This window comes from Artemia sp. Qi Xiang Cuo, chromosome 8, assembly GCF_049724085.1.
Source record: "Artemia sp. Qi Xiang Cuo chromosome 8, ASM4972408v1, whole genome shotgun sequence".
In the NCBI taxonomy this organism is placed as follows: domain Eukaryota; kingdom Metazoa; phylum Arthropoda; class Branchiopoda; order Anostraca; family Artemiidae; genus Artemia; species Artemia sp. Qi Xiang Cuo.
The window spans coordinates 23,114,453-23,139,245 of record NC_142801.1 but is presented as its reverse complement, the minus strand read 5'-3'; the positions used below and the strand labels follow the sequence as shown (position 1 = coordinate 23,139,245).

Genomic DNA, 24,793 nt, shown 5'->3' with positions numbered 1-24,793 from the left:
TGTAGACAGAGAAAAGCCAAGACAGATAGTCCAAGTAATTGAGAGGCAAATGTTTACATGGCTGGGGCACGGGTAAATGGCAGGAGTATGAATGACTCTCTTATTGGACACATACTTGTCAGGTTAGTTTTTGGAAAGGCATGCCTGCCTAGAGTCTTAGGCATGCTGATCAAGAATTTCAAAAAGAGGCAAACAAGGCACACATATTTACGCCGCGAAAACACATAGCCATCTCTTTTAAGCTTAGTATAGATGGCACATCGTTTCCTGATTGCAGCGATAACTGTAACCTAGTAAAGAGCGGAACTCTGTCGCTTCTGGCTACTATTTAAGCAGTATCCAACTGTTTAAAAACATCTTATCAAAGAAACTGAACAGTGAGAAATGTTTTTCAACAAGCGTTGATTTAGAAATAATAACTATTATTCAGGTTCAACTGAACAAATATTTGTAAATGTGAAAACAAATTTGTGCCTGTGTCAAAAAAGAGCCTGCAATCCCTCTAACGTGACCTCCAACCGAAATAAAAAGAACGCCATTCGAATCACAATTGTCGAAAACCCTAAGTTGGAGGTTTACATTCACCCATCTTAAAAACAAGGGAAATCGATTTTTTTCGCATCAGCAGCAGTGATATATCCTTTTTTTCTTTTTATTTTCACCTGCGTCATCAGACAGATAATGCCCATATCTACATGAAGCTACTATATAACACAAACACAACATAAACAATATAACACAAAACAATAAAAGATTGTTTGTAAAGAAGAAACTTAAAGCGCTTTAGGCAATTCTTTTAGGTATCAACAAAAAGCGTTCTTAATTCTCATGCACGAGTTTTTTGTTTTCGATAAATTGCTAGTTTTGCACAATCCCCAACAATTAGAGATATGCATGGCCGTATCCAGTGGGGGGGGGGGTCCAGGTCTGAACCCTGCTTGAAATTTTTGTTCGACTCGTAAAAAACTGCATATCAAATAATTTTTTTGGTTTTGTAAATTTTTTTTTTACCCCCCCCCCCCCGGAACAAAAATAACCTCTCCCCCTCTGAACAAAAATCCTAGATACAGCCTTGGATATATATTATATGCTACGAAGTAATAATTTTGTTTGTTTTAAGTTTCAACTTATACCTTTTATTTGCATGGGAAAGTTTTTTCTTAAAGATTCATAACTCCATAAAGCAAAAGATGGACATAATTGAAAAGGAAGATAAATTGTCTGATTTTGGTCACAATATATTAATTGTGTGGTAGATTCTTACTCTTTCTTATTGTTAATGTTTTAATTGCCATTTCAGTTGAAATGACCTCTAGAGAAAAATAACACGCTAGTCTTTGGGGGGACGGGGCATACCAACTCTAATCATAGTAATTTCTGTCCGGTTTAAATTCGAATTCATTATCCATTGTAATTTCTGTTCCTTTGATTTTCTATTCAAAGTAATTTTTGTTCATTTAAAGTGTGATTTCTTAAACATTGTAATTTGTGCTCCTTTTTAGCGTCTGTCTTATTTTTCACTTTTCTATTGAATTCTATTCCAGTATAGCTCTTTTTTTTTGTTGGAAAATGTTGCTTGTTTTTCAATTTTTATCATATATCCTAAGAGTCTAAGACAGGTAGACCCTAGTTTAGCCGTCTGAAGTCTAATATTTACTAGACTGTTACTGATGGCTTGACCAAAGCCTGGAATACGAGCAATTACGTTTTGCAAACACTTTTTGGAACTGTTACCATCTCTGGGCTTCCGTCGTAAACTACGCTGCTAACATATACCATTCTAAATCTATGACACACTTTATTTATAAAACAAAATTTATTTTTAAGCAATTTATAAACATCAATATGCTAAAACGCGGAAATGAGATCATCAAAATATGAGTTAAAGACACCAAAAGAAGCAAATTAAAATATATAACAGTGACATATAGACTAGTGTAAATACATTATTTATAGGTTACTTCTCATACGAGTGGAGTGAAAAAATGAGGAGGGAGAATGAAAGATGCTAAAACACAAATAAGCAAAAATAATCTTTGTTTGCCAACTTTATTCTTCTCATAGTTAGGCAAGCATGTACGCATGTATGATTTTTTGGTGCTGTTGCACTAATTGGTATACAGCGCTATAGACTGTCGAAGGAATGCAGTGATGGAGACCCGTAAAGCGGGTAATTGCTATCTAAATTGATCGAAGAGAGTAGTTTCTCATTGAATTTAAAATATTTAACCCGTCGTTTTTTGGGGGTTTAGGGGGGGGGAGGTACCTAGGTTAGGTTATGTATTTAATATATGCAACGCTTTACCCCCCCCCCCACTTCCCCTAATGTGCAAATATATAGCCCAAATTTGTTTCTAAACTATTATATATTCAACCATTTTTTTTTTTTAGCATTAACCAAACTTGACTTCTTTCGTGTGTACCATTAAGTGCACCAGTACCGATTTTTTTTGGGTGGGGGGTGGTATTTTCAAAAATAGTCGAAAATATAAAGAACTCGGAAAAATTCCGAGAATTCGTCAAAAATTTTTATCTTTTATCGAACCAGGTATCATTTTATCATAAATTTCAAAACACTTCCAACATAAAGTTAAAAATGAATACATAATTCATATGTGTAAGCGGAAGATGGCAAGAATAAAATAATTTTGTAAAATTATACCCTTAATAATTTATCACCGCACAGTTCCGGATCGAGAGCTTCCTTTTTGAAATTTTCATTGCGCAAATGAATAGTCGTAACTTCCTTCTTCAGTTTTGCTTAATTTCAGGTTAAAATAGGGCCATTTCCTCAAGGGTCATGGATGTATGATCCGAACTTTTGGAGGAAGGGACCCAATTTTTCCAAAGGAGATATGATGATTAAGAAAACCGTTTCTTTTTTTTGTTTTTTTGCTCAAAAATAAAAATGTTGGTGTTGTTAAAACATTCTTTGAAGACGAATTTTTAGACAATCATTGGGGGAAATTCACGCACATAACTCAACCCTCACGTATCCTCTATAGTCTGTTTATAAATTCGATTGGGACGTGTTTTGATACCTAAAACATTGTTAATATTTCTGAGGATGTACTCAATATCCCGAATGCTGGAATTCAAAACCTGGCTGCATTTCTACGTTGACTGTTGAAATGCAACGTTGCAAAGTATTGATGTTTTTTAGAGCCACCAAAATTTTCCTAAGGTTTCCAAGATTGATCAAAAAAACTTTTTTGTTCGAAAAGATAAAAATTGCATCTGTTTGTGGGCCAACTTGAGGGCCAAAGAAGATAAGAGAGAAAGTTTTGTTTATTTATTTTCCTTCTCTTTCAGCATTTTCTTTTCTCCTCTATTAACCCCCTTTTAGTGAATAATGCCTGATGTTGTCTATTTCATTTCTTTGCGCTGTTTGGTGTTTTCTTCAGTTTTCTGATTTTTTGTTTCTTTTTTTAGCTCTATTTTGTAGATTAGATTCTGAGACACGCTGTATTAGAGAGTGAAATACTCAGATATAGTCACTGCAAAAAGTGATTCAATCCATCAAACATACTACGGAAAGAGATTGGTTGGAAAATTAATCTGTTGGGAAATTAATTTCAGTTTGACAAAAAATGTTAAATTAACACCTTTTGAATTAATGCAGCTAATCTGAAAATTAAGTTAGTTTTTTTTTAATAATATTCTACTGAAGAAAGGATGTGTTTATTTGTCCGAAGATCGTGTTAGTTCCCCTAAGAACCAGCCGATCCCAATTTCATTAGATATTCAAACTTCCCATGTGGTAGTCAGACAAGGGAAAAGCTTGCTTATGAATGTGACTGGATCAGGGGAAAAAATAAAATAAATTTACTAGAAAATCCATCAAAAATACCAAATTTTTCTTTTGAATAAATCTGTTCTAGCCCCTCACATTGAATTTTTAGTTTACAAACTCACAAGCACACACACAGGAATTGGGGCTCAAACACCAGTCCCAAGACCGTATCCAGGATTTTGTTCGGTGGGGGGGGGGGGGGGAGGGGTACAGACAAACTTTTAAAAAAGCACCAAAAATTTGTTTATATACTTTTTTGCTACTTTTTTACGAGTTTGAAAAAACTTCGGTGGAGGAGGTTCAAACCAGGTACCCCTCCCCCCTGGATACGGCCTAGTCCCCTTATAATCTCAAAATCTGTCCTATGATGCCCATATAAATCGTCTGTTTTGAGGACTTTGGCCGTCCACTCCAGAAGAAATCGTACATACTTCCATGGCAAAACTGATTTACTTGGAATCTATCATCACATTAACTTTTCGCATTTCTTAAGTTTAAAAACCCAAGACAAAGTTTTGGCTCCTATCTTGCCAGACCAGAACTCTATTTCCTTTTCCTTTAAGGTTTTGCACTCCTATACAAATATAAACAAACTCCAGTTTACACAATTGGGGACTTTGGAATATTTTTCATCGTTCCTTTGAGGCTTTGTATTAATACTGGGGTAGGTTTCTCCGATGTTTTCAATGTTCTACTGATTATTTGGCCTAGTGCTTTTATTGATGGGGCATCAGGTTCAGCATATACGGGGCTTGATGGTGCGGTATACTCATCTCCCTTATGGGAGATTCTGGTGTTTAAAGGTGGGAAATTATTGTGGATCAGCATTATCGGAGGAGTTATTGAATTCTTTTTTGTAACTTTCTCCGCTGTTCCATGTTTTATTGACTCTTTTCTCTTTACCAATACGCACTGATGAGGTTTGACAACTGTTTCATACATTATTGGCTGCCTTGGGGGGTTGGTTTCTGGAATTAACCGCCAACCCGTTGGGTATGATGGTAATTTAGAAACAGCTGTGTCCTCAGCAAATGCACAATTGACAATACCCGGTTTACGGACGACATCAGTACTCATGTAATGTATATCATTCGTGTCCGCCGCGGTATTTACAAAGGTAATTCCTTTATCAGGTGTTAGTGAGGTGTAGCCGACAGAGCCATAATCATAACCAGGGGGTTCTGTCTTTTTTTGTTCAATTGGTTGCACATGAGCGATTGTATAATGGTTTTCTTCCGTAGGTTTCAGGCCGGCCCATAGCGCTCGTGTAGAACCCACTGGTAATACGGGTATGGGTCCTGCCACGCCGGGGTTATAGAAATCGGTAACCTTTTGCTTTGATTTTTCATTGTCATCAGATTTTACTCGTCTCCTGCAAAAAAAAATATTGTTTAAATTAAAGAAAAAAATACAAGTCCATAAAATACCTTACCTTTTTTAAACACTTCACCCGAAGAATATCACTCATAACAAACAGAAAACAAATTCGGCACACCAAATTTTTACACCGCTGGATAACTCAGTCACTAATTTCCTGGTCTACCCTTCTGCCTCGAAAAGTCAAGATTAATCAATGGAAAGCCATAGAACCTAGGTTAGAAAAGGAAAATCGAATTTTTTTTTGAAAAATGATAAGTCAAAGGAAGCACCTTAGACTTTTTGAGATACTATTAGCTCATCCAATAGGTTCAATAGTCATAGCAGTGTAGTCCACTCGACACATTATTTCCAGCGATTTTTACAGCGCTGGATAGCGCAGCAATGCGAAAGGAGCTTTTTCTACGCTATAAACATTGACTGAGAGTCCACTACTTCTAATATTTCTTGGTCAGGAAATCCTGCCATCAGAAAACAAGTTACTTCAGAGACTGGATAGCCTAACAAGGTGCGCAGAAATGTTTTTTTCCAAGCTCGTATATTTTTGAATTTTCCGTCCAACAAATACGTCTTTGAGAATTGTTAGCTAACAATTTTTGGTACCTAACACTTCGACAAGCTAAAATGTCAGAAAATACTTTGGACGTCGGGAAAAGCCTATAATTTGGCCCTCAGGAGCCCCTTTTATTTATATAGAAAATACTCAGTCTGTATATGATTAATGAAGCTCCGCTTTAATTGTATATTGATAATCAAATTCAATTGAACTTAAATTATTCAAAAAAAAAAAATTATTCTCTAAAATAATTATCTTAAATTATTCAAATGATGAATTTTATCATAGGAATATAGTTTGTAACCCTTGAACCAGACTAAATAATAACTGTTTGTTTTTGATTTTCGTTATTAAATTTAACATCTAAACCTAGTCATCTCAGTTTAAGGTTCATTTGGAAAAGTCTTTTTCTATATAGCAATACGGATATGTGGGCATAGTGTTCAATCTGTTTTATTCTAGTTAGTTCTGGTGTCTTAAAGGTCTTTATTAAAACTTGTTTCTCCCATCTTGCTGCCCCTAATTAACCTTTACCCTTAAATTTAAGTGGTTCAAAGCGAGGTTCAGAGGCCATTTTGACCAAGTTCATAAATAAAAACTGCAAAGAAAATTCAAAAGGAAGATTAACTCGGAGTTATAGATGCATGGTATAAGACAGCGCAGCCATAAAAGTCAGTGTAAGAAAGCACAATTTTTGCAGCGAAAATTGCTCTAGATACGCAATAAACTTTGATAAGTTCACTTTGATAAATGCGCTAGATGAATGGATAATTTTTTTTTATAAATAACCCAAAAAAGGGCTAAAATGCCATAAGTGCGCCGCATCTGGCAACACTGATGGGTTTGCTTTAGCTTTGAATTACGATTGCGGGTTTTAACTTGTTTCTTACGTACTTCAGCATAGAGAATGCTTTTAAGTGCATTTTAGAATGGACTTGATACAATCGACTTCTAAAATATTTTTGTTGAAATTGAGAATGTAATTTACTTTAATAGCTCGTTACACGATGAAGACTACTATGGGCCACCTGGGTCTAGAGTTTAAACTTGCAGAAGAAATATATTAGATGAATAGAACTACTGTAATTAGAGGCTTCTTGTAGACAATGGCAATCTAAAGTTTTCTTTGACTTTAGGTCCTTTGCACATTCGTACTTCTCTGTTTGTTTGTTTGTTTATTTATTTTTCTTTAATAAAAGAAAATTATTCCGAATATTGTGTTTTCAGGAAAATCACATTCTGACAATATCAGCCAATCAGTGGGTTCAATTAAAGGAGGAAGCAGTGACATTTATCCCCAATTTTTTTTGGTTCCCCCCTTGATTTAAAAAAACCCTTATTTTGCATTTCAATTGAAAAATAGCTATTTGGTATTAAATAAATTGAAAAAACAACATAATTGCCCTTCCTCTAGATTTTGAAAAATACCCCCCACCCCTCCATCTACATCTCTGTGAATTGACGCGTCCGTGGTGAAGCAGCCTCCAGTCATAGGCTGTCCCTAATACCCTACAGTTTGTATTATCTGTATGATTATAAATTTCAAACGATACGTCTATTTTTTGCTGCACAAGAAAAAGGTTCAGCTCCAAGATTTTTTTTTAAATCTTCTAATGCTCTTAACTCTAGTCAACATAATGAACTAGACTTCCAGCACTAAACCCCCGTGATGTATTGCACCAGCTATTAGCCATGGGGTTACAGTTGTCAGCAGCATGTGACTATGTCTATCAAGGAGGCACACTTGTGCCTCTATAAAGAGGCGACCCACCACAATGTTAAGCGATTTCAGGTCCTAGAGGTCGCAGAGAGACGGCGGTAATTGCATTTTGTAGCCCAAGCTCAAACTAAGAAACTTGCAAAATTTCATCCTCCTCCGACTTTATCTTCATGGGGTAAACTGGGCCGGAAGTTTGGACCCTCCCACCACAGCCCCCTTTAACGTTGTCCGATTGGGCTGAAATTTAGAGGTTAAGCTTTCCTAGGGCCCGGGAGCTTATCCTCGAAATTTCAGCTCAATCCGATCACTCCTTCCTGTTTTCAAAAAACCAAATATAGCCACTTAAAATTCATCATCATCATTTCCTTTTTTTTCTTAGCCACGCCTACAGGCCACAGTTGGCAACGGATCCGGTTGAATGAGGACTCATTCGAAGCAGAATTCGACCTGTTAGGGCCTTTTGATATTTTCAGACCGAAAAAATTATCCCCCGAATTTACATTTACGAAAAACCTTAATTTTTTTCAAATAATACACATAAACAGGTTAGACATGCTTTGTTATGAAAATATCTGCGCGTCAATTTTCATAACAAAGCATGTCTAACCTGTTTATGTGTATTATTTGAAAAATGTGGCCACGCCTACAGGCCACAGTTGGCAACGGATCCGGTTGAATGAGGACTCATTCGAAGCAGAATTCGACCTGTTAGGGCCTTTTGATATTTTCAGACCGAAAAAATTATCCCCCGAAGTTACATTTACGAAAAACCTCGTTTTCCTATATTAGCCCATGTTAATTTTTCCCACCACAACCCCCCTTTAATGTTGTCTGATCGGGCTGAAATTTAGAGGATAAGCTTTCCTGGGGCCTGGGAGCTTATCCTCGAAATTTCAGCTCAATCTGATCACTCCTTCCCTGTTTTCCAAAAACCACATATCAAGATTTTTGGGAATTTGCTTGCGTCGAAAATAGCTTCCATTTGCTAAACAACAATTACTATTGTGTTTGTATAGTCCAGCGGTTGATACTCCAGACTGTCAGGCGGAAAACCCGGGTTCGATTCACCATCAGAGCAATTTTTTTATATACTGAATTTAAACTTTAAAAAGAAACTCAGTTTCTTTTTTAAATTATTTGAAAAAAAATTACGTTTTCTAAAGAGTTAAAGAGGCTGAGTTACAAGGTCGACCCTTAAAACGTACTGGGATTAGGAGGCACAGTTGGGGGGCTGTTAAAGAGGCTGAGTCACAAGTTTGAACCTTAAAACGTACAGGGATTAGGAGGCACCCTGTACGACGTGATTTGAGTATTCAGGAATTAAAAGCCTTAACACAAGAATGTTCAAGAGCGGGGGGTTTGGGGGCGGCAGCCCCCAACTTTAACTCCTGACACGATCAGCTAACAGTTAGTCAAGCAATAATAAGTAATAAACTGTACAAAAACGTGCAGAAATTATTTGAAAAAAACTACGTTTTCTAAAGAGTTAAAGAGGCTGAGTTACAAGGTCGAACCTTAAAACGTACAGGGATTAGGAGGCACAGTTGGGGGGCTACCGCCCCCAAACCCCGCTTTCGCAGCCTTTAAATATAAAAAAAAATTCTTTAAACTGAAAGTAAGGAGCGACATTAAAACTTAAAACGAACAGAAATTATTCCGTATATGAAAGAGGCTGTGCCCTCCTCAACGCCTCGCTCTTTACGCTAAAGTTTGACTTTCTCACAACACTTTTTTTAAACAATAGAAACTTTAGCGTAAAGAGCGAGGCGTTGAGGAGGGCACAGCCTCTTTCATATACGGAATAATTTCTGTTCGTTTTAAGTTTTAATGTCGCTCCTTACTTTCAGTTTAAAGAAATTTTTTTATATTTAAAGGCTGCGAAAGCGGGGGGTTTGGGGGTCGGTAGCCCCCCAACTGTGCCTCCTAATCCCTGTACGTTTTAAGGTTTGACCTTGTAACTCAGCCTCTTTAACTCTTTAGAAAACGTAGTTTTTTTCAAATAATCTGTGAAAGAGCTTGGATATTCCATTTCACGTTTGCGATGCAATGAGACGACTACAGAAAAGTGTTAAGTGCATGAAGTAATGATAAAATGGCTGCCTCAAAGAGAGCGAGAAGGAAACATTGATATATATAGAGCATTCACCTTTTTTTGTCAATTATGTGAAGACCCTGGACGGTTTCCTATCATTAAGTATCGACCTTAAAATGATCAGCTTACGGATTTGAAGAAGCACTTTGAACTAAGATGAAACAGCCCAAATCGTGTCTGTGGTACTCAAACATAGCAGCGTATACTCAATAAGCTATCAGAACTAAATCCCTTGAAGACGCAAAAACTACCCTAGCTGCTAATACCGACCAAATTTCATTGAAATTCAGTAACTAGCCCTTTCTGATGAATTTGGGTGGCGAAAATGTAGCCATCCTCTCACAGAGGTCCGAGCGAGCACCGACAAATTCAGCCATACGTGTAGATGTCAACGAGGTTTAGCTAGTAATGAGGGATCTTGATTTCCCTATACCTCTTCCCCAAAAAAGTACTACTCACTATCAATTGCGTTTCATCAATGTTAGTAAAAGTCAAACAAAAATTCAATTGGCAGATGTCCTGATGACATGACTTTAGGGACCTCTTCCCCCTAAAGAAGTCTGAACCACAAAAAGGCTTAATATGGTTATCAAACCTTATTTTTCACCAAATTCTGCTGAACTTCAGCAATTTAGTCTTGTAAATGTGTTAACTACAGGAATTTAGGCCCCATTTCGTATTTCCCATAGAGTAAAAATTAAGTTGCGACCAGAAAAAACACGAGTAGAACTCCACACTTACTTCCGACTGAGTCCCACAAAGGCTTGGGAGGAACATAGGATGAGGCACTAGACTCTAAAGTCAAAATCTAAGGTGATTGGCTAAACATACATGTCTAGATATGGAAGTCTAGCTGGACTTAAATGTGAACGCCGCTTTACTTTCCACCAAGCTTTGTTGAGATCCGACGGCCTCTTTCGGTGGACGTCACCTTGAAAAGAATTTAGGGACCCTTTCACATTTGTCAGAGTACGTCTGGGGGCCCAAAACGTATTGCTAAGACACTAGCTCTTGCTTCCTATCAGGTATGGTTGGAACCCATTATCCCTTTCTGGAAGTCTTCACAACAAGCATTTAGGGTTCCCCTTAATCATTGACTAACTTGCAATTCTATTTCCTTCGGGATGGTTTCAAATCCTTATGGCACCAGTCATTTGGTTTGAGACGGGGGTCAGTGGCGTGACTTTGTAAGCTCATCCAGAGTCGACCAAGCTCCAAAACGGGTACCTAGAGGAATACGGGTAAGGCAAAGAGGATAGGTGTGCGGGAGGACAGGATGGCTGGCCTCCAGCAGCTCATCGCATTTCCTGGTTGAAGGGCAGTGAAACAGAGATTAGCACCACCAGTATTGACTCTCAATTTTGATGTCGCTACTGTCCTTACTTACTTTCTCCATCATAAATGGAATCGGTCCATGACTCCGAAAGCGCAAAACTAAAACATCAAATAATATTTCTGGCGAATTTTGTTGAGATCCGACAACCCCTTCTAGTAGATGTCACGATGACAAGATGACAAGAATTTAAGTGCCTCATTCCCTAAAGAGGTTGGATCTTGCTAAAATACTCAAAAACACAATTAAATAAATAGCTCTAATTCCCCGTCAAGTTTGGTTGAAATCAAATGACCCCTTCTGTTCCCTGGTTTCGATTATAAGGAATTTCCCCCCTTAATTTTGGTTCATTCCTCAAAGGAATATCCCTTACTTCCAAGTCTGGTTCAGATCTGACAGTCCCTTCTGGCAGATGTTCCGATGTTAATCTTTTAGGGAACCCTCCTCCTCTTCCACCAGAGGTCGCTTCATGTTCAGATATTTAAAAGGCAGAAGTACGACACTACCAATTACTTTCTATCAGATTTAGTTGAGATCTAACAACCCCTTCTGATGGGCATCTTGATAATAAAGTATCCTCCTCTCCCCCTACCTACGAGATATAAAAAATAAAAGCAAATTAAAATTTGGGATTTCAAGAGTGACTACACGAACGGTCCTTCCACTATTCCTGAATTTCTCCGAGTGAAAATAAGTTTCTCTGAAATCTCCTCGAAAATTAACATCCGTAAATACTCAATCATTAATACGAAATACAAATGTTTAATTTTGTTACACTTGGTTTTAAGAAATATTTTGAAGAATCGAATTTACTTTCGCGAAATTCGGCAAATCCCGGAAAATTTGGGGATAGTTGAAGCGCAATACAAGAGTCCTAAATTATGTTATCCCTCAGAAGTTTACTTCCATAGCTAGGATAGTTCTATCCCTCAGAATCCCTCGTTATACCTCAGAAGTTTACTTCCAGAGCTAGGATATTCTTTTTCCCACTAAAAATACAGTAGGAATATAAATATTTTTAATTTGTTTGGAAAATCACTAGAAATGTTAAAACTCCTTAGCAAGCTTTCTTCTCCGTTTCATGATCTTGATACTAGAGAAAAGGTCGTCTTCTACCGTTATTAAATTAAAAAAACAAGTTTTTTTTAACTGAAAGTAAGTAGCGACATTAAAACTTAAAACGAACAGAAATTATTCCGTATATGAAAGGGGCTGTCCCCTCCTCAACGCCTCGCTCTTTACGCTAAAGTTTGACTTTCTCACAACTCTATTTTTTTTTAATGAAAAAACTTTAGTGTAAAGAGCGAGACGTTGAGGAGGGGGCAGCGCCTTTCATATACAGAATAATTTCTGTTCATTTTAAGTTTTAATGTCGCTACTTACTTTCAGTTAAAAAAAAACTTGTTCTTTTATTTAATTTCTGAACATTTTTAAATTAATGCAGCTTTGATTTTGGCTCACCGTACATAAATAATTAAAACGAAATTCGTATATTAATTTTCCTTTTTTTGGCTAAATGGCTTTCTCGAAATCTTGTTCTGACGTAACTAACGAATTAACTTACGTAACGAATTTCCATATTCATATGTTTTTATTACGTATATAAGGGAGTTATATACCTTGCTCTTTACGCTAAACTTCGAATTTTGTTCGAATCAAAAACCCCTGAATCACAAAGGCCGGTTAATTAGAATTGAAAGCTCTTTTGAAAGTACTACCAAAACTTCAGCGTAAAGAACGAGGTATAGACTAGAGGGCGAACCCCCTCCTATACGTAGTCATTCCTGTTCGTTTTAAGTTTTAATGTTGGTCTTTATTTTCAGTTGAAAAAAAACTTGTTTTTTTTTTATTTAATTTCGGATCGTTTTTTAAATAATGCTGGGAAATCAGGCACCTCCTTCATAGAAATGTCCCTTCCCTCAAGGAAACATCCTCCATGGAAAGGTTCTCCCCCGTAACCTCTACTACGCCCCCCCCCCCTCCACCGGAGAATATTTCCTCCTGAAAATGCCTGTATCATTCCCAATAACCAATATTATATGTAAACAATGGGCAAAGTTTATAACTTGCAGCCCTTCCCCCGGGAACTGTGGGGGATTAAGTCATCCTCAAAGACATATTTACTAGATATTCGACTATGCTGAACAAAATGGATATCTCAAAATGTTTTTCGGGTAACTTCGGGGAAAAAAATTAGCGTGGAAGGGGGCCAAGTTGCCCTCCAATTTTTTGCTCACTTAAAAAGGGGACTAGAACTTTTAATTTCAGTTCAAATGAGCCCTATCACAATATTCTAGGACTACTGGATCGATACAATCCCCCTGGGAAAAAAAAAACAAATAAACACGCATCCATGATCTTTCTTCTGGCAAAAAATACAAAATTCCACATTTTTGCACATAGGATCTTGAAGCTTCTATAGTAGGGTTCTCTGATACGCTGAATCTGATGGTGTGATTTTCATTAAAGTTCTATGACTTTTAGGGGTTGTTTCCTCCTTTTTCGAAAATAAGGCAAATCAATTTGATGGGTAAAACTAAACTTGGTGAAACTTATATATTTGAAATCAGCATAAGAATGTGATTCTTTTGATGTATCTATTGGTATCAAAATTGGTATTCGTTTTTTAGACTTTCGGTTACTATTGAGCCGGGTCGCTCCATCCTTAGAGTTCGTTACCACGAACTGTTTGACTCAGTTACATACCTTTGCTCAGAAGGAAAAAAAATGCAACAATAGCTGTTGCTTCGCAACAGAATTAATTAAGAGAAGATGAATACAAGGTAGAATACAAGATATAATAAAACATAACGAAGTTTAAACTATATTGAATTTATGTTCCACATGTTCAATCTTTGAAATTCATACAACCAAATTGTAGGAAAATCGACCAGATTTTCACTTTCACAATTTTCAAGAGAAATTGTCAATTTCTTAAAAATGTTCCTATTGTGGTTTTTCACTTTAGTCGGTTGGAACATCTGTGGTTTTAGAATGACAATATCTTAATTAAAACTTATTTATTAAGACCATTAATTGTCTTTTTGTACCGGAAGAAGAACACAGAAACTTATGGGACTCCTTCAATTTTGTCTAGGGGCTAAGAGAGGTTAATTTTCCTGGGGGGAAAGGCTGGGTAAGTTCCTATTTACAGCATCATTTAATAGTTTTGAACCTTATTTGGATAGCCCGTGGATCTTCGGTATTCTTAGAAACGGTATCCCTATTACCTGTCTGTAACAACTGGAAGTCAGACAGAGAAAATATGGTGTTTGTTTACTTGTATCAACATGTATTAAGTTCATTTGACAGTTTTTCTTCTTGTATTTTTCTGACTAAGTTTTAAAGTTAACAAAGGAAAGTCTATTTGGTCTGAGTTTTTAGGAAATTTTTGGGAATTTTTTGGAAAATCTGCTAAAAATTCAACAACTGTATGAAATAAAAACTACTTGAAAACAGCCAAACCTTGAAAACTTGAATAGTTGGTTCACAAACATTTGGAGGGGGTAAAATTTATTTTCAAAATCTCCGGGATTTGTTTTTTTTTCTACTTTTTAATAAAAATACAAAAAAAACTTTTTTCAGTGAGAATGCCCCCACAAGAGATATTTTTCAAAATTCAGAGAGGACGGGGGCAAAAAAAAAGATATAAGTAACAGTACTTTTTGAATTAGAATACAAAAGAAAAGGGAGACGTTTTTTGCAAATGGGACAAGCATTTCGCAGGGGGAAAGTTTAAGACTCCCTATCCCCCTCCCTGGATACCGTCTCGATTCTTTTCCATTGTCACTAATTTTCAGGTTAAAAGTGAATTTGTGGACAAGTATTTCCATGCATAATTAAAATTCTAGTCAATTTTCAGGTTAAAAGTGAATTTGTGGACAAGTATTTCCATGCATAATTAAAATTCTAGTCAAACATTGTTTAATGCGTTTAGCCAAAACTAACATCTGGAATATGTAAATTCTTGAGCGAGAGACGTTTCAAGCTCAGAAAAAGCTTTATTTCTTCTGCTACAGGAAACTTGCTGCGCCTATTAATGCAAATTTACCATCTATGACTTGATCAATCTGTCAATCATTTTTTATTTGTTTCGTGGTAGGCAATACAATTTATGCACCGTCCGCCTTGACTTGACTAGAACTTAGTACACGATTCTAAATCATTTTCTCATTTTTAAACTCGTAGCCATTATTTATAAGCTAAGAACTAACAGTTATTTGTGTGGTCGTTCGTTCGCTTCACTTGTAATATTTCAATTCTTGTTACTTCCTCGTGTAACAGCGTTGTAAAGTATGTGGAACAAGGTTGTTATTGCACACTGGCAAAGAAAATATAAAAGGGACAAGGGGAGTGTATTCAGGGACTTGAACTTTCTTCACAAGGAATAAGTGCTAGCCCAAAATCCCACTTCAAAGGGAATTTGATCCATTGATAGGGAGGGTTTCAGCTAAGAACAATCTATCTACGCCACTGTTTTATATGGTATCGTTAAAATCTCCAAACCAGGAGTGTTATATAGGCTAGGGAGAGGGCTACAGTATGCCCCTGATTTCGAGGGTTTTTAAGCGTGTTAGAATTTTCACAATTTCACTTTAATTATTTACCCTTAAATCATTAGTTATTAACTATAATAACAAATAATTCACGAGCTCGGGACTTCTACCCTCCATCCCATAATCTTGAGAACTTAGGATTTGTTTTTAACGATTAATATTAGAAACCTCGCATTTTCCATATAAGTCACCTCCACTTTTTTTCAAGATTGTGAGACTCTCTTTTTTCGTCGAATTGTCTAAGTTCAGTAATATGACCAGAAAGGGAAGAAACGTCCTGAAAAAGGGCAGAAATAAGATTTCCCTTAACTATTCCCAACAAAAATACACAGGGATCTTATTCCTTCCGGAAATCATTTCTCTGCCCTTCTGTCCTGGAGACTAATCAAAAAACTGGCATACGCAGACGATACTATGAAACTTAATGGCCTAAAACAATTTATCTGACTAGATATTACTAAACTAGTGTCATCAACTAAAGCCTTTGGGATAATCGCGGTTATGGGGATAAAAGGCTATGCGGGTGTCTGGAGATCCTGCGTCAAGAACTGTGCTGATAACAATTAGAAGAGCCGGTTGAAAAAGTCAATACTTTCAGATAAACAATTTCAGACCGAGCTAGTCTCCAAGTCCTAACAATGATCAATCAAATTGATCGGGCAAAGACTTAGCTTGGCTAGCTCAGGTTTCCTATTAACCTGGAAAAGGAAGGCAGTGTTGTCATCTTTAAATGTTCGACTCCAACTCTAATAATCCCTATAGATCTGTACAGAAGCGAAACTTGGTCAATAAAGGCTGATGATGAGAGAAGAACCTCCGAACTTGACATTGAATAATTCCACCACATAATGGAGATTACACACGTTGACCGGGAATCAAATGAAGAACTGCTGCTCCCTCCTATCATGGACCGAACCATCAGTCAGGAAAAGACAGACAAGATACTGAGAGCTTTCTGCGGTTTTGTGTTGTGATAAGTTGTTAACAACCATTAACAACAATATTCCTCCCTGTCTGAAGAATTGGAGCCTCTTTTCTCACACTTTCTTCTATTATGGCTTGATAAATTCGTCTATTAGTTACAGTCCATGATAGAAGTTACATACTTTGGGGACTATATTTCTCCACCATCTTCTGCTTGATCCCCGACGCGTTCATACATTTTTCCGTCTAAAAAGTCATTCAAAAGTTGATCAAGGTTCTCTTCACATGTTCAAGCTATCGTGGTTGCTGCATTTTAATCTTGCAGTAGGAGACCAGGACAGTATATTGGCTATGGTGTTGAACAGAACATAATCTACTTCTCTTAAATTGAAAAACTTTCTGTTGTAAATTTCTTTTCTTTACTTTTTTCAGCCTATGAAATAAATTATACACTTCTACGCTTTCTACATACTTTAATAAGTTCTACACGGTACTATCCCATTATGTGGGCCTCTCTAAAAAGTCAAGTTTGGTTAATGCTAATGAAATAAAATAGGATGAATATATAATGGTTTAGAAACAAAATTGGGCTATATTTTTGCATATTAGGGGGAGGGAGGTGTAAAGCATTGCATATATTAAATACGTAACCTAACCTAGGTACCTCCCCCCCTAAACCCAAAAAAAAACACAGTTTAATATCGTATACGCAATGAAAACCTTGCTATCATTGCCTGCTCTATAGTGATTAACCCGAGAGGCCCGCATAATGAGATAGTACCTTCTAAACTTCTGAAACCTCTTCTGTGGCACGCTATTTTACGGTAAAAATAAATACATTTTAATGTCTTAGATTTCACTTGCACCCTTCCCCAGGAAAAATCCTGCCGAGGCTGTCTCATCTCGTCTTTTCTATCTCTGTACCGATAGGCAGGTAGGTATCCGTTATATTTTATGCTACACGGATAAAGATTGTCGCAGTGGAAGGGACACTGTTCTTATTTTAAACACTGAAGCCTATTTTATTCATATCGCAAGACAAAAAAAAAAATTGAGAATTAAGCTGAAATTTTAATTAGTAATACTTTACCAAAATTATGAATATTCTTCTTTATTCGTCCACCAATAACAATTTAGATAAGTCATTTATGTAAAAATTTTCATAGCTTTTTGTACAGTGCTCTAAGTTAGATTTTCAACTGTTAGAAGCCTTTTCTTCTTTGCAAAAATCCGGTGATTTACTTTTACCTTTAGTCGTTAAAGATCTACACTAGTCTAATGAAGTGAAGAAAATCTTAACACTTTCTGTTTCATATGCGATTATGACAGAAAAAAATTATGGTAACCTATAGAAAGTGATAGTGAATTTGATTTTTTTTTCTTTTTTTTTGTAATTAGCCATTCATAGAAATTCATTTACATATCCAAAAATAATGATAACTACTACTTTATTAAGTGTTCTACAGTACAAAATGAATAGGGTATAGATTCGGTGAGAGAAATGAAAGGTGACCAGGGTTGCGTCTGGACTGAAAACCGTGGCATCAATCCATGACAATTTAGGGAGGAGGGAAATACGTTTTTTAATATATCGGGGGATCCCCCTACGGAAATTAAAAAAAAATAAAACTAAAATAAAATTCTCAAATTTGGAAAGCCTATTTTCCACGTTTTTTTTTTGGGGGGGGGGGCGGGGGTATTTTACGCGGGGGGTATTTTCCGGGGGTATTTTCAGGGGGTATTTTCCGGGTGGGTATTTTCCAGTGTGGGGGGTATTTTCCGCAGTGGGGATTTCCGGGGGGGGTTATTTTCCGGGGTAGGGTATTTTCCACGGGGAGGTATTTTCCAGGGGGCGGGGGGGGGGGGTAAACACCGGCTACCATCGGGGGGAGGGAAAGTTTGTGGTTTTTTAACTTCTTTAATAAAAATACGAAACAAGGTATTTTTCGATGAAAATGCGCCCAAAATAGGTATTTTTAAAATCTAGGGGGGGGGGGAATTTAGGGGGCACAGGAGACAAACTCATGTAGATGATATTGCATTATTGAAAAAGGAATTGTTTAATTTTTAGATTAGTCTAAGATAAAGTACTTACCATCTTAGCCTCAAGCAAACCAATGCAAAGAGGGCTAAGGACAGGGCCAATAGGACGGATAGTACAAGAATTATGAAGAACCAAGCATCTTCAGCTAGTGCGCCTGGAAGGGAAAACAAAGTTCATTCCACGTGAATTGAATCCATATCCTAGTTGAGTTTTTGGAAGATAATACCTGATCTAAACAATAAAAAGGGAAAGGTTCCTACTTTCTAGATATTTGCCAGAAGGGGCTGTCGGACCTTGAGAAAACTTAGATCTTGAAATAGATTCTTATCAACAATTGGGATGGATGTTGGTTAAACCGCAATTTTTCTTTTCGGTCGTAAACTTCATGTTTTAGGTTACTTGAGTACCGATTGCATCATAAACTATAATCCTTCAAGATCCACCCAGGGTAAAAAATATGGCTAGCACTAGATTAATTATCAAATAAGATTGAGGTTAGCAAAACCGTATCCAGAGGGAGGGGTTACCGGGATAACCCCACCCCCCGAAATTTGATAATAACCTGAAATCACCTTAATAAAACAATGAGGCTATATACAAGTGAGGTATGTCCTGCAACTCTTATCTTCAAAAGGACAATGTAAGAGGGAGGGGGGGGGGGTTCATTGCAGATAAAGTCAGTTGTAAAGTTGAGTAACTTCATGCTTTTCTGGTTTTCAGTCTCCATGTTTAATCACATGAATTTTTAGTCTCCATTTTTAGGTAGTTGGAATTTTTATTCCTTGCTTTTAATTAAGTATTTCTTCACATTGGCACTGAGCCTAGACCGTCGACTTCGATTTGAAATATCTGCCAGTTCTTTGCTATTATTTGCCATACCCTGTTGATCTTTATTTGAAAAGTCGTTATTTTTTATTCAGATCTTTCTTTTTTAATTCAACAAAGAGTTTACTTGCAAAAAAGTTATTGGCTCAAATACTTTTTGCTTTTTCCTAATGGTTTAAAATTTCACACAAAAGAACCAATCTAGTTTTGCCTTATTTTTGCGACTTAAAATAGTGCCAAGCATCAGGTTATTTCATGCATGTAGGCGAGGTTTTAAAAAGGCAGGGTTATTTGTTTCTTCGGAAACAAGGAATAATTCTATTGGCTAACAAAAATATGACAGAAATTAATCAATAAAGTGAAGGAAACTTTTCACCAGCGGTAACATCTGTTTTTCTCTTTGGTTAATCCTAACTCTTCGGAGAGAGCTAAATAGAATAGATACAAGGAATTAGCCAAGGCCGTGGGGGGGGAGTGTTAGGAGGGTTTGAACCCCTCCCGAAATGTTTGTCTGACTCGTAAAAATGTAACAAAATGGATGTAAACAAATTTTGTATGCGTTTTTTGAGTTTTTTTTTTGAGTAAAACCCCTCCGAAAAAAATCCTGGGTACGGTCTTGGAATTAGCTATTTTTTAAAGGTTTTAACAAGAGTTTCAAGGGGAGGTATAAAATACCAGAATAAAAGGAATAGCCGGCGAAGCATATACATGTTTTCTTTGTTAAACTATGTTTTGTCGGCGAAATTCCAGTTCCAATCTTTTGATGACTCTTCAATAGAACCATTTCAATATGGGCGGCGCTCATAATCAAACCACAATACACGAATTTTGCTGACCCGACAATTTACAATGACAAGCATAAAAGGTCTACCCATGCATGGGGTCGGCTATTAATGACATGGATGGGGTATTCACGAACAATTTACGCTAGCCATTTTGAAGATTTATGCTTTTAAAGCTTGTTTGATAGGATTTTTCTTGGCATTCCCTTTTTAGATTTCTTAGCAAACGAGTTGCGAATTGCGCTCACCAAGATCTTTGAAACTATTTAATTTTTGCGAAATATTTTTTTTTCCAAAAACTAATAAGAACATGTATCAGATTACTATTAGTCCTAAGTAAAAAGCGAAGCGGCCCCCATGTTATATTAGTGCTTGGCACATTCCCCATAACACTTGGCACACTCCTTCGGTCTCGGTGCGAACAAAAAGCTCCTCCCACTTATTTCTGCCTTAGCGGATTAGTCTGTTATCGTCAATCACTGACAAATGGTTACCAAGTGCGTTATTCGTAATTGCGAAAGCAGAAAAAAACTTGGTGAGCCAGCCAAGTGGTTTGCAAGTGTCCCATCTCACAGGTATGAATTAATTTATATAAAAATTATTACTTAATCTATTATTTACGTGTACTCAACTGTTCGGCCTATTTAGTATTTTATAAAACCGGGGGCGGGGGGTTGATGAAATTTATTAAAATAAGGAATTTTTTCTTCTTCTAATAAGTGATGGAGTCGGTGTGTTGGTTTCAGGGCTGGAGCAAGAATTTTTTTAGGGGGGGGGCGCAAAGGAGGGTGGTATGAACAAAGGGCGTGGGCGGCAAGTTCAGTTGATACGAAAAGTAGATAGTTGTGTGTAGAAAGATGCTTGATAAGTTTTTCCGGGGGTACACTACGCCCCCCCCTCTGGATCCGCAACTGGTGAGGGTATAATTTTTTTTTCACGTTGTGATATTTATTTTATTAGATTATAATATCAGATAATAATCAAATTTCATCGCTTTATGGCATTGTTCAAATAAAACTTATTTTTTACTTGATTATCGTCGTAAATTTATTCTTTGTCTTTCTTTCCATTCTTAAACCAACGTTATATTTACCTTTTGCATTATTACATCCCACTATATATACATTTATATAAATTTATATGCAGTGTTACCGCCATACCAATTATTCTCCTTTCCTTTTTTATTCTTTAATAATAATTTCTGGTCATTTTGAGTTTGAGTTATTGTAGGCTTCTATTTCTACTGATCTTAAGTTTAATATGGCCTTTACTTTTCTTTAAAAAAAACTTTCTTTTTCGTAAAGTTTTCGTAGTATATATATATATATATATATATATATATATATATATATATATATATATATATATATATATATATATATATATATATATATATATATATATATATATATTATATTTATATTTATATTGGCGCGTACAAACAGCTCCTCTCATTTGATCTGCCATCAGCGGTCCAATTACCCTGGAACACGTATTTTGGCAGAAACTTTCTCAAAATGCCTTTGAAACCAACTTGAGACTTCGAAACCTATTTTTAATGCCTAAAAACATCTAATAATAACATTACACTACTAACTACCGGTTTTCATGTATGTATTGGAATAAATTAATTTAAAATTAGTTTCTTCAAAATTAGTGTTCCAACGTTGAAGCCAAGTTTCGTGTCCAAGAGAAATCTGACTTGTCTACCCGTGAAAAGATCTGATACCGCCTATGTTTATATCTGCCAAAACGTTCTCCGGAGCACTCGCACCCCCTTTTATAATGGGTGAGATAGAGAATGATCATACTGCTAATTATATAAACTGTGGTATGGAGTAACCAAAAAATCGTGAAAATTATGATTCATCCGGAGACGAGCCTCAATACCCCCCCCCCCCCGAACTAATTTAGATTTTGGCTGAATCAAATTTTTGCTTTAAAGAGTTCAGAACTATGTTGACACTCTAGGTGGCAACGTTGCCTTAAACTAATTAGGTCTTTTTTTTTATTACCATTTTATTTTGTACTTCTTGGTAAGGCATAAATTTTGTTTGTAATAAACATAGGTTGTATCAAAATAGGTCAAAACCTAATTACTTTTTACACGAGTTAATTATGTTGGCCAATTTACTCTCTCGCAAAGTATTCAATCGTTTTGACACATACTTTCTTAGAGTAATATATCACTTGAGCAGTTCGCATTTGCTAGAAGTTGAAGAGATGCTCACAAATTAATTCTTCAGCCTTTAGGTGAATATAATAAATATAAAAAGGATCCAGGGCTGGGGTGTAACTATACTGCCATGAATCGTATTAAAAAGCTACCAGGAAAAAATTAAAGAAGCGCCTTAAATATGATGGGTCAGACCTTAACCCCCAACACTTTGCACTAAAGTTAATTGTCTATTATAGCGACCAAACTAAATTTCTTGATCTGAGTAAAACCGGCTTCTCTATTTGCATTCGGAGTTAATTAACTTAGTCTTAGTGAGATATACTACTGTACAGGTATATTTTAATCAAATATTTGATAGATAGAATTGGTTAGGTATTTAATATAATGCGTTCTGACCGGCCTGTTTTCTATAATTCTCTGTTGTAGTCCCTATTAATTTGTTACTAAAGCATTATATTTTGATCATATTTTGGTATATTTCATTATGATTAGCCTAACTTCGCTTCTTGAGAGGGGTCACTATAATAGACAAAATACCGAATTCTCATTAATAGAATCCAATAAATATAGCTGATTGGTAATTAAGTACTATAAACCTTAAATACTGAAGCAAATACACCAAAACAACAACATTCATTTTCAAATTATTTTGATAAAACCTTGGCTTCGGAAAATATGTACTATTTTCGTCAAAGCACAAACCAAGTTTTAGCATATTGAGTGGAGGGTCATTAGGGGTGGCAGCCCACTTATATTTACGATAATTTCTGTTCGTTTTGATTTTTAAAGTAGATGCTTGCTTTCATGCGAACGAAGTTGACTTTTTTTATATATATAATTAACCCCATCCCATGAAGTTCTAATTTCCTTTGAATCCTTCCTAAGATCTCTTTCCACCCCTTCTGAGACTACCTAATATACTTTTAAATTATATCTGCTTTGGGGGGTGCAGTTGCAGACATGTACGCAAGGCAAAGACCTTCAGATGCGTTTCCTCTTCCCAGAATCATGAAATTTTTATAACTCCTCCCAACCTTTCTTGCATACTGCCAAATAATTCAGCCTTTATGCAGTTTTCCAAATTTATAGCTTTTCCAAAATGTCCAACATCATTCGAAATCGATTTCTGCGTACGGTTTTGGACAGTATCCCCGCCCCCTTTCTGACTTGATATAACTTAGGATCTCTCTGAAATCAGTTCAGACTTCGTTTGTTGGCAAAAAAAATTCTGATATTGCATTTAAATAAAATTGCTTTTGAACATATAGGTCAGAATAAAATCGTTTCTATTATTTTGACCCACCTCTGGTTTCAACTCTCATTATGAAACAAAAGCGAGGCGAATAATCGCCAAGACCCAGGCATTTTTTTTTTTTACAGGGATGTGAAATCTAGCTGCCAAAGCCGAATTTGACTTTGGTCAGAATTTAGCATTAATGCTTCCAGTTAATATAATGCCAATAACTGACCAAGTTATGCTTTGGCCACATTACAGTCACGCTTACCAAAAAAAAAAAAAAAAAAAAAAAAAAAAAAAAAAAAAAAAAAAAATTAAGCACGGCTTCAGTGTCAATTATGAATCCCGATTATGATTTGTGGAGCTGAACAACACTGAGCTTCCAAACACAAAATTCGTGGTTGACAAATCAGAGTTGAGATCTAAGGCATGCGTTTTTGAAATGAGAGAAGATGGAATCTAAGCACAGCAGTTTTCCTACCTGTAAAATGAATTTCGCAAAAGATTCAAAAACATACCATTAGTAGACGAAATAGTTGGGAATAAGTTAGTCTTAACATGAACCTTAACATAAGCCAAAATCAAGGGTAAACAGATGCCATTCATGAATATTGTTTTTCTTCTTTTTTTTTTTGTCGACAGGTGCCACTAATAACCTTGAAACTATCCTTAGGAACGTTGAAAGAAACTGACCTTGAGCAGAAATCTCAATAAAATTGACAGAATCAGCTCCTTTAGACCATTCACATAAATTACATGACTGATTGTCCTGGTCAATGTCTTTTAATGCTTCTTCTAAGAAATGGGGCAATGGGGGCGGAGGTATTGTCCATATAAGGTCTGGAGGTGGGCCAAGATCGTTCGCCCAGGAACAACCATCATCGCACAGATTTTCTTCGAGGCTAAATTCCATTTTCTGAGAACTCCTAAAAACAATGGACTAAGTTAATTCAGACTAATTCAATTCAATTTTGTCACCTGCAATAGGCTCCATCAACACTCTGATCTTAATGGACAAGGAGTTACTCCCAGAAAGGGGGAGAGGGGGAGACAAAAAAATTTGTTCATTTTTTCAGCTGTCAAATAGTTTCTTAGCCCTTAGACTACAATATTGCTATTTATAGCTAAAATAAAACGAAACATTTAATAAAATGAAAAACTTTTAATTAACAGAGTGATAAAGGTACATTCACATTATCCGGGCCTCTCTAAAAAGTCGAGTTTGGTTAATGCTAATGAAATAAAATAAAATAGGATGAATATATAATAGTTTAGAAACAAATTTGGGCTATATATTTGCACATTAGGGGGAGTGGGGCAAAGCATAGCATATATTAAATACGTAACCTAACCTAACCTAGGTACCTTTTCGCCC

The 24,793-nt window shown here is 36.2% G+C and overlaps 1 protein-coding gene across 3 annotated transcripts in view; it reads right to left on the bottom strand.

Moving 5' to 3' along the window:
• Positions 1–2,312: 2,312 nt before the first annotated feature.
• Positions 2,313–24,793, bottom strand: part of LOC148949254 (uncharacterized) — a 90,079-nt gene continuing 67,598 nt past the window's right edge. For all 3 annotated transcript variants that reach the window (XM_089093302.1, XM_089093304.1, XM_089093303.1), the window contains exons 2-4: positions 24,112–24,344; positions 18,447–18,549; positions 2,313–5,165 (exon numbers count right to left, since the gene is read on the bottom strand). In XM_089093302.1, coding sequence (XP_088949428.1) covers positions 4,394–5,165; positions 18,447–18,549; positions 24,112–24,331 — 1,095 coding nt within the window. In that variant the 5' untranslated portion in view covers positions 24,332–24,344 and the 3' untranslated portion in view covers positions 2,313–4,393. The remainder of the gene's footprint in view (positions 5,166–18,446; positions 18,550–24,111; positions 24,345–24,793) is intronic.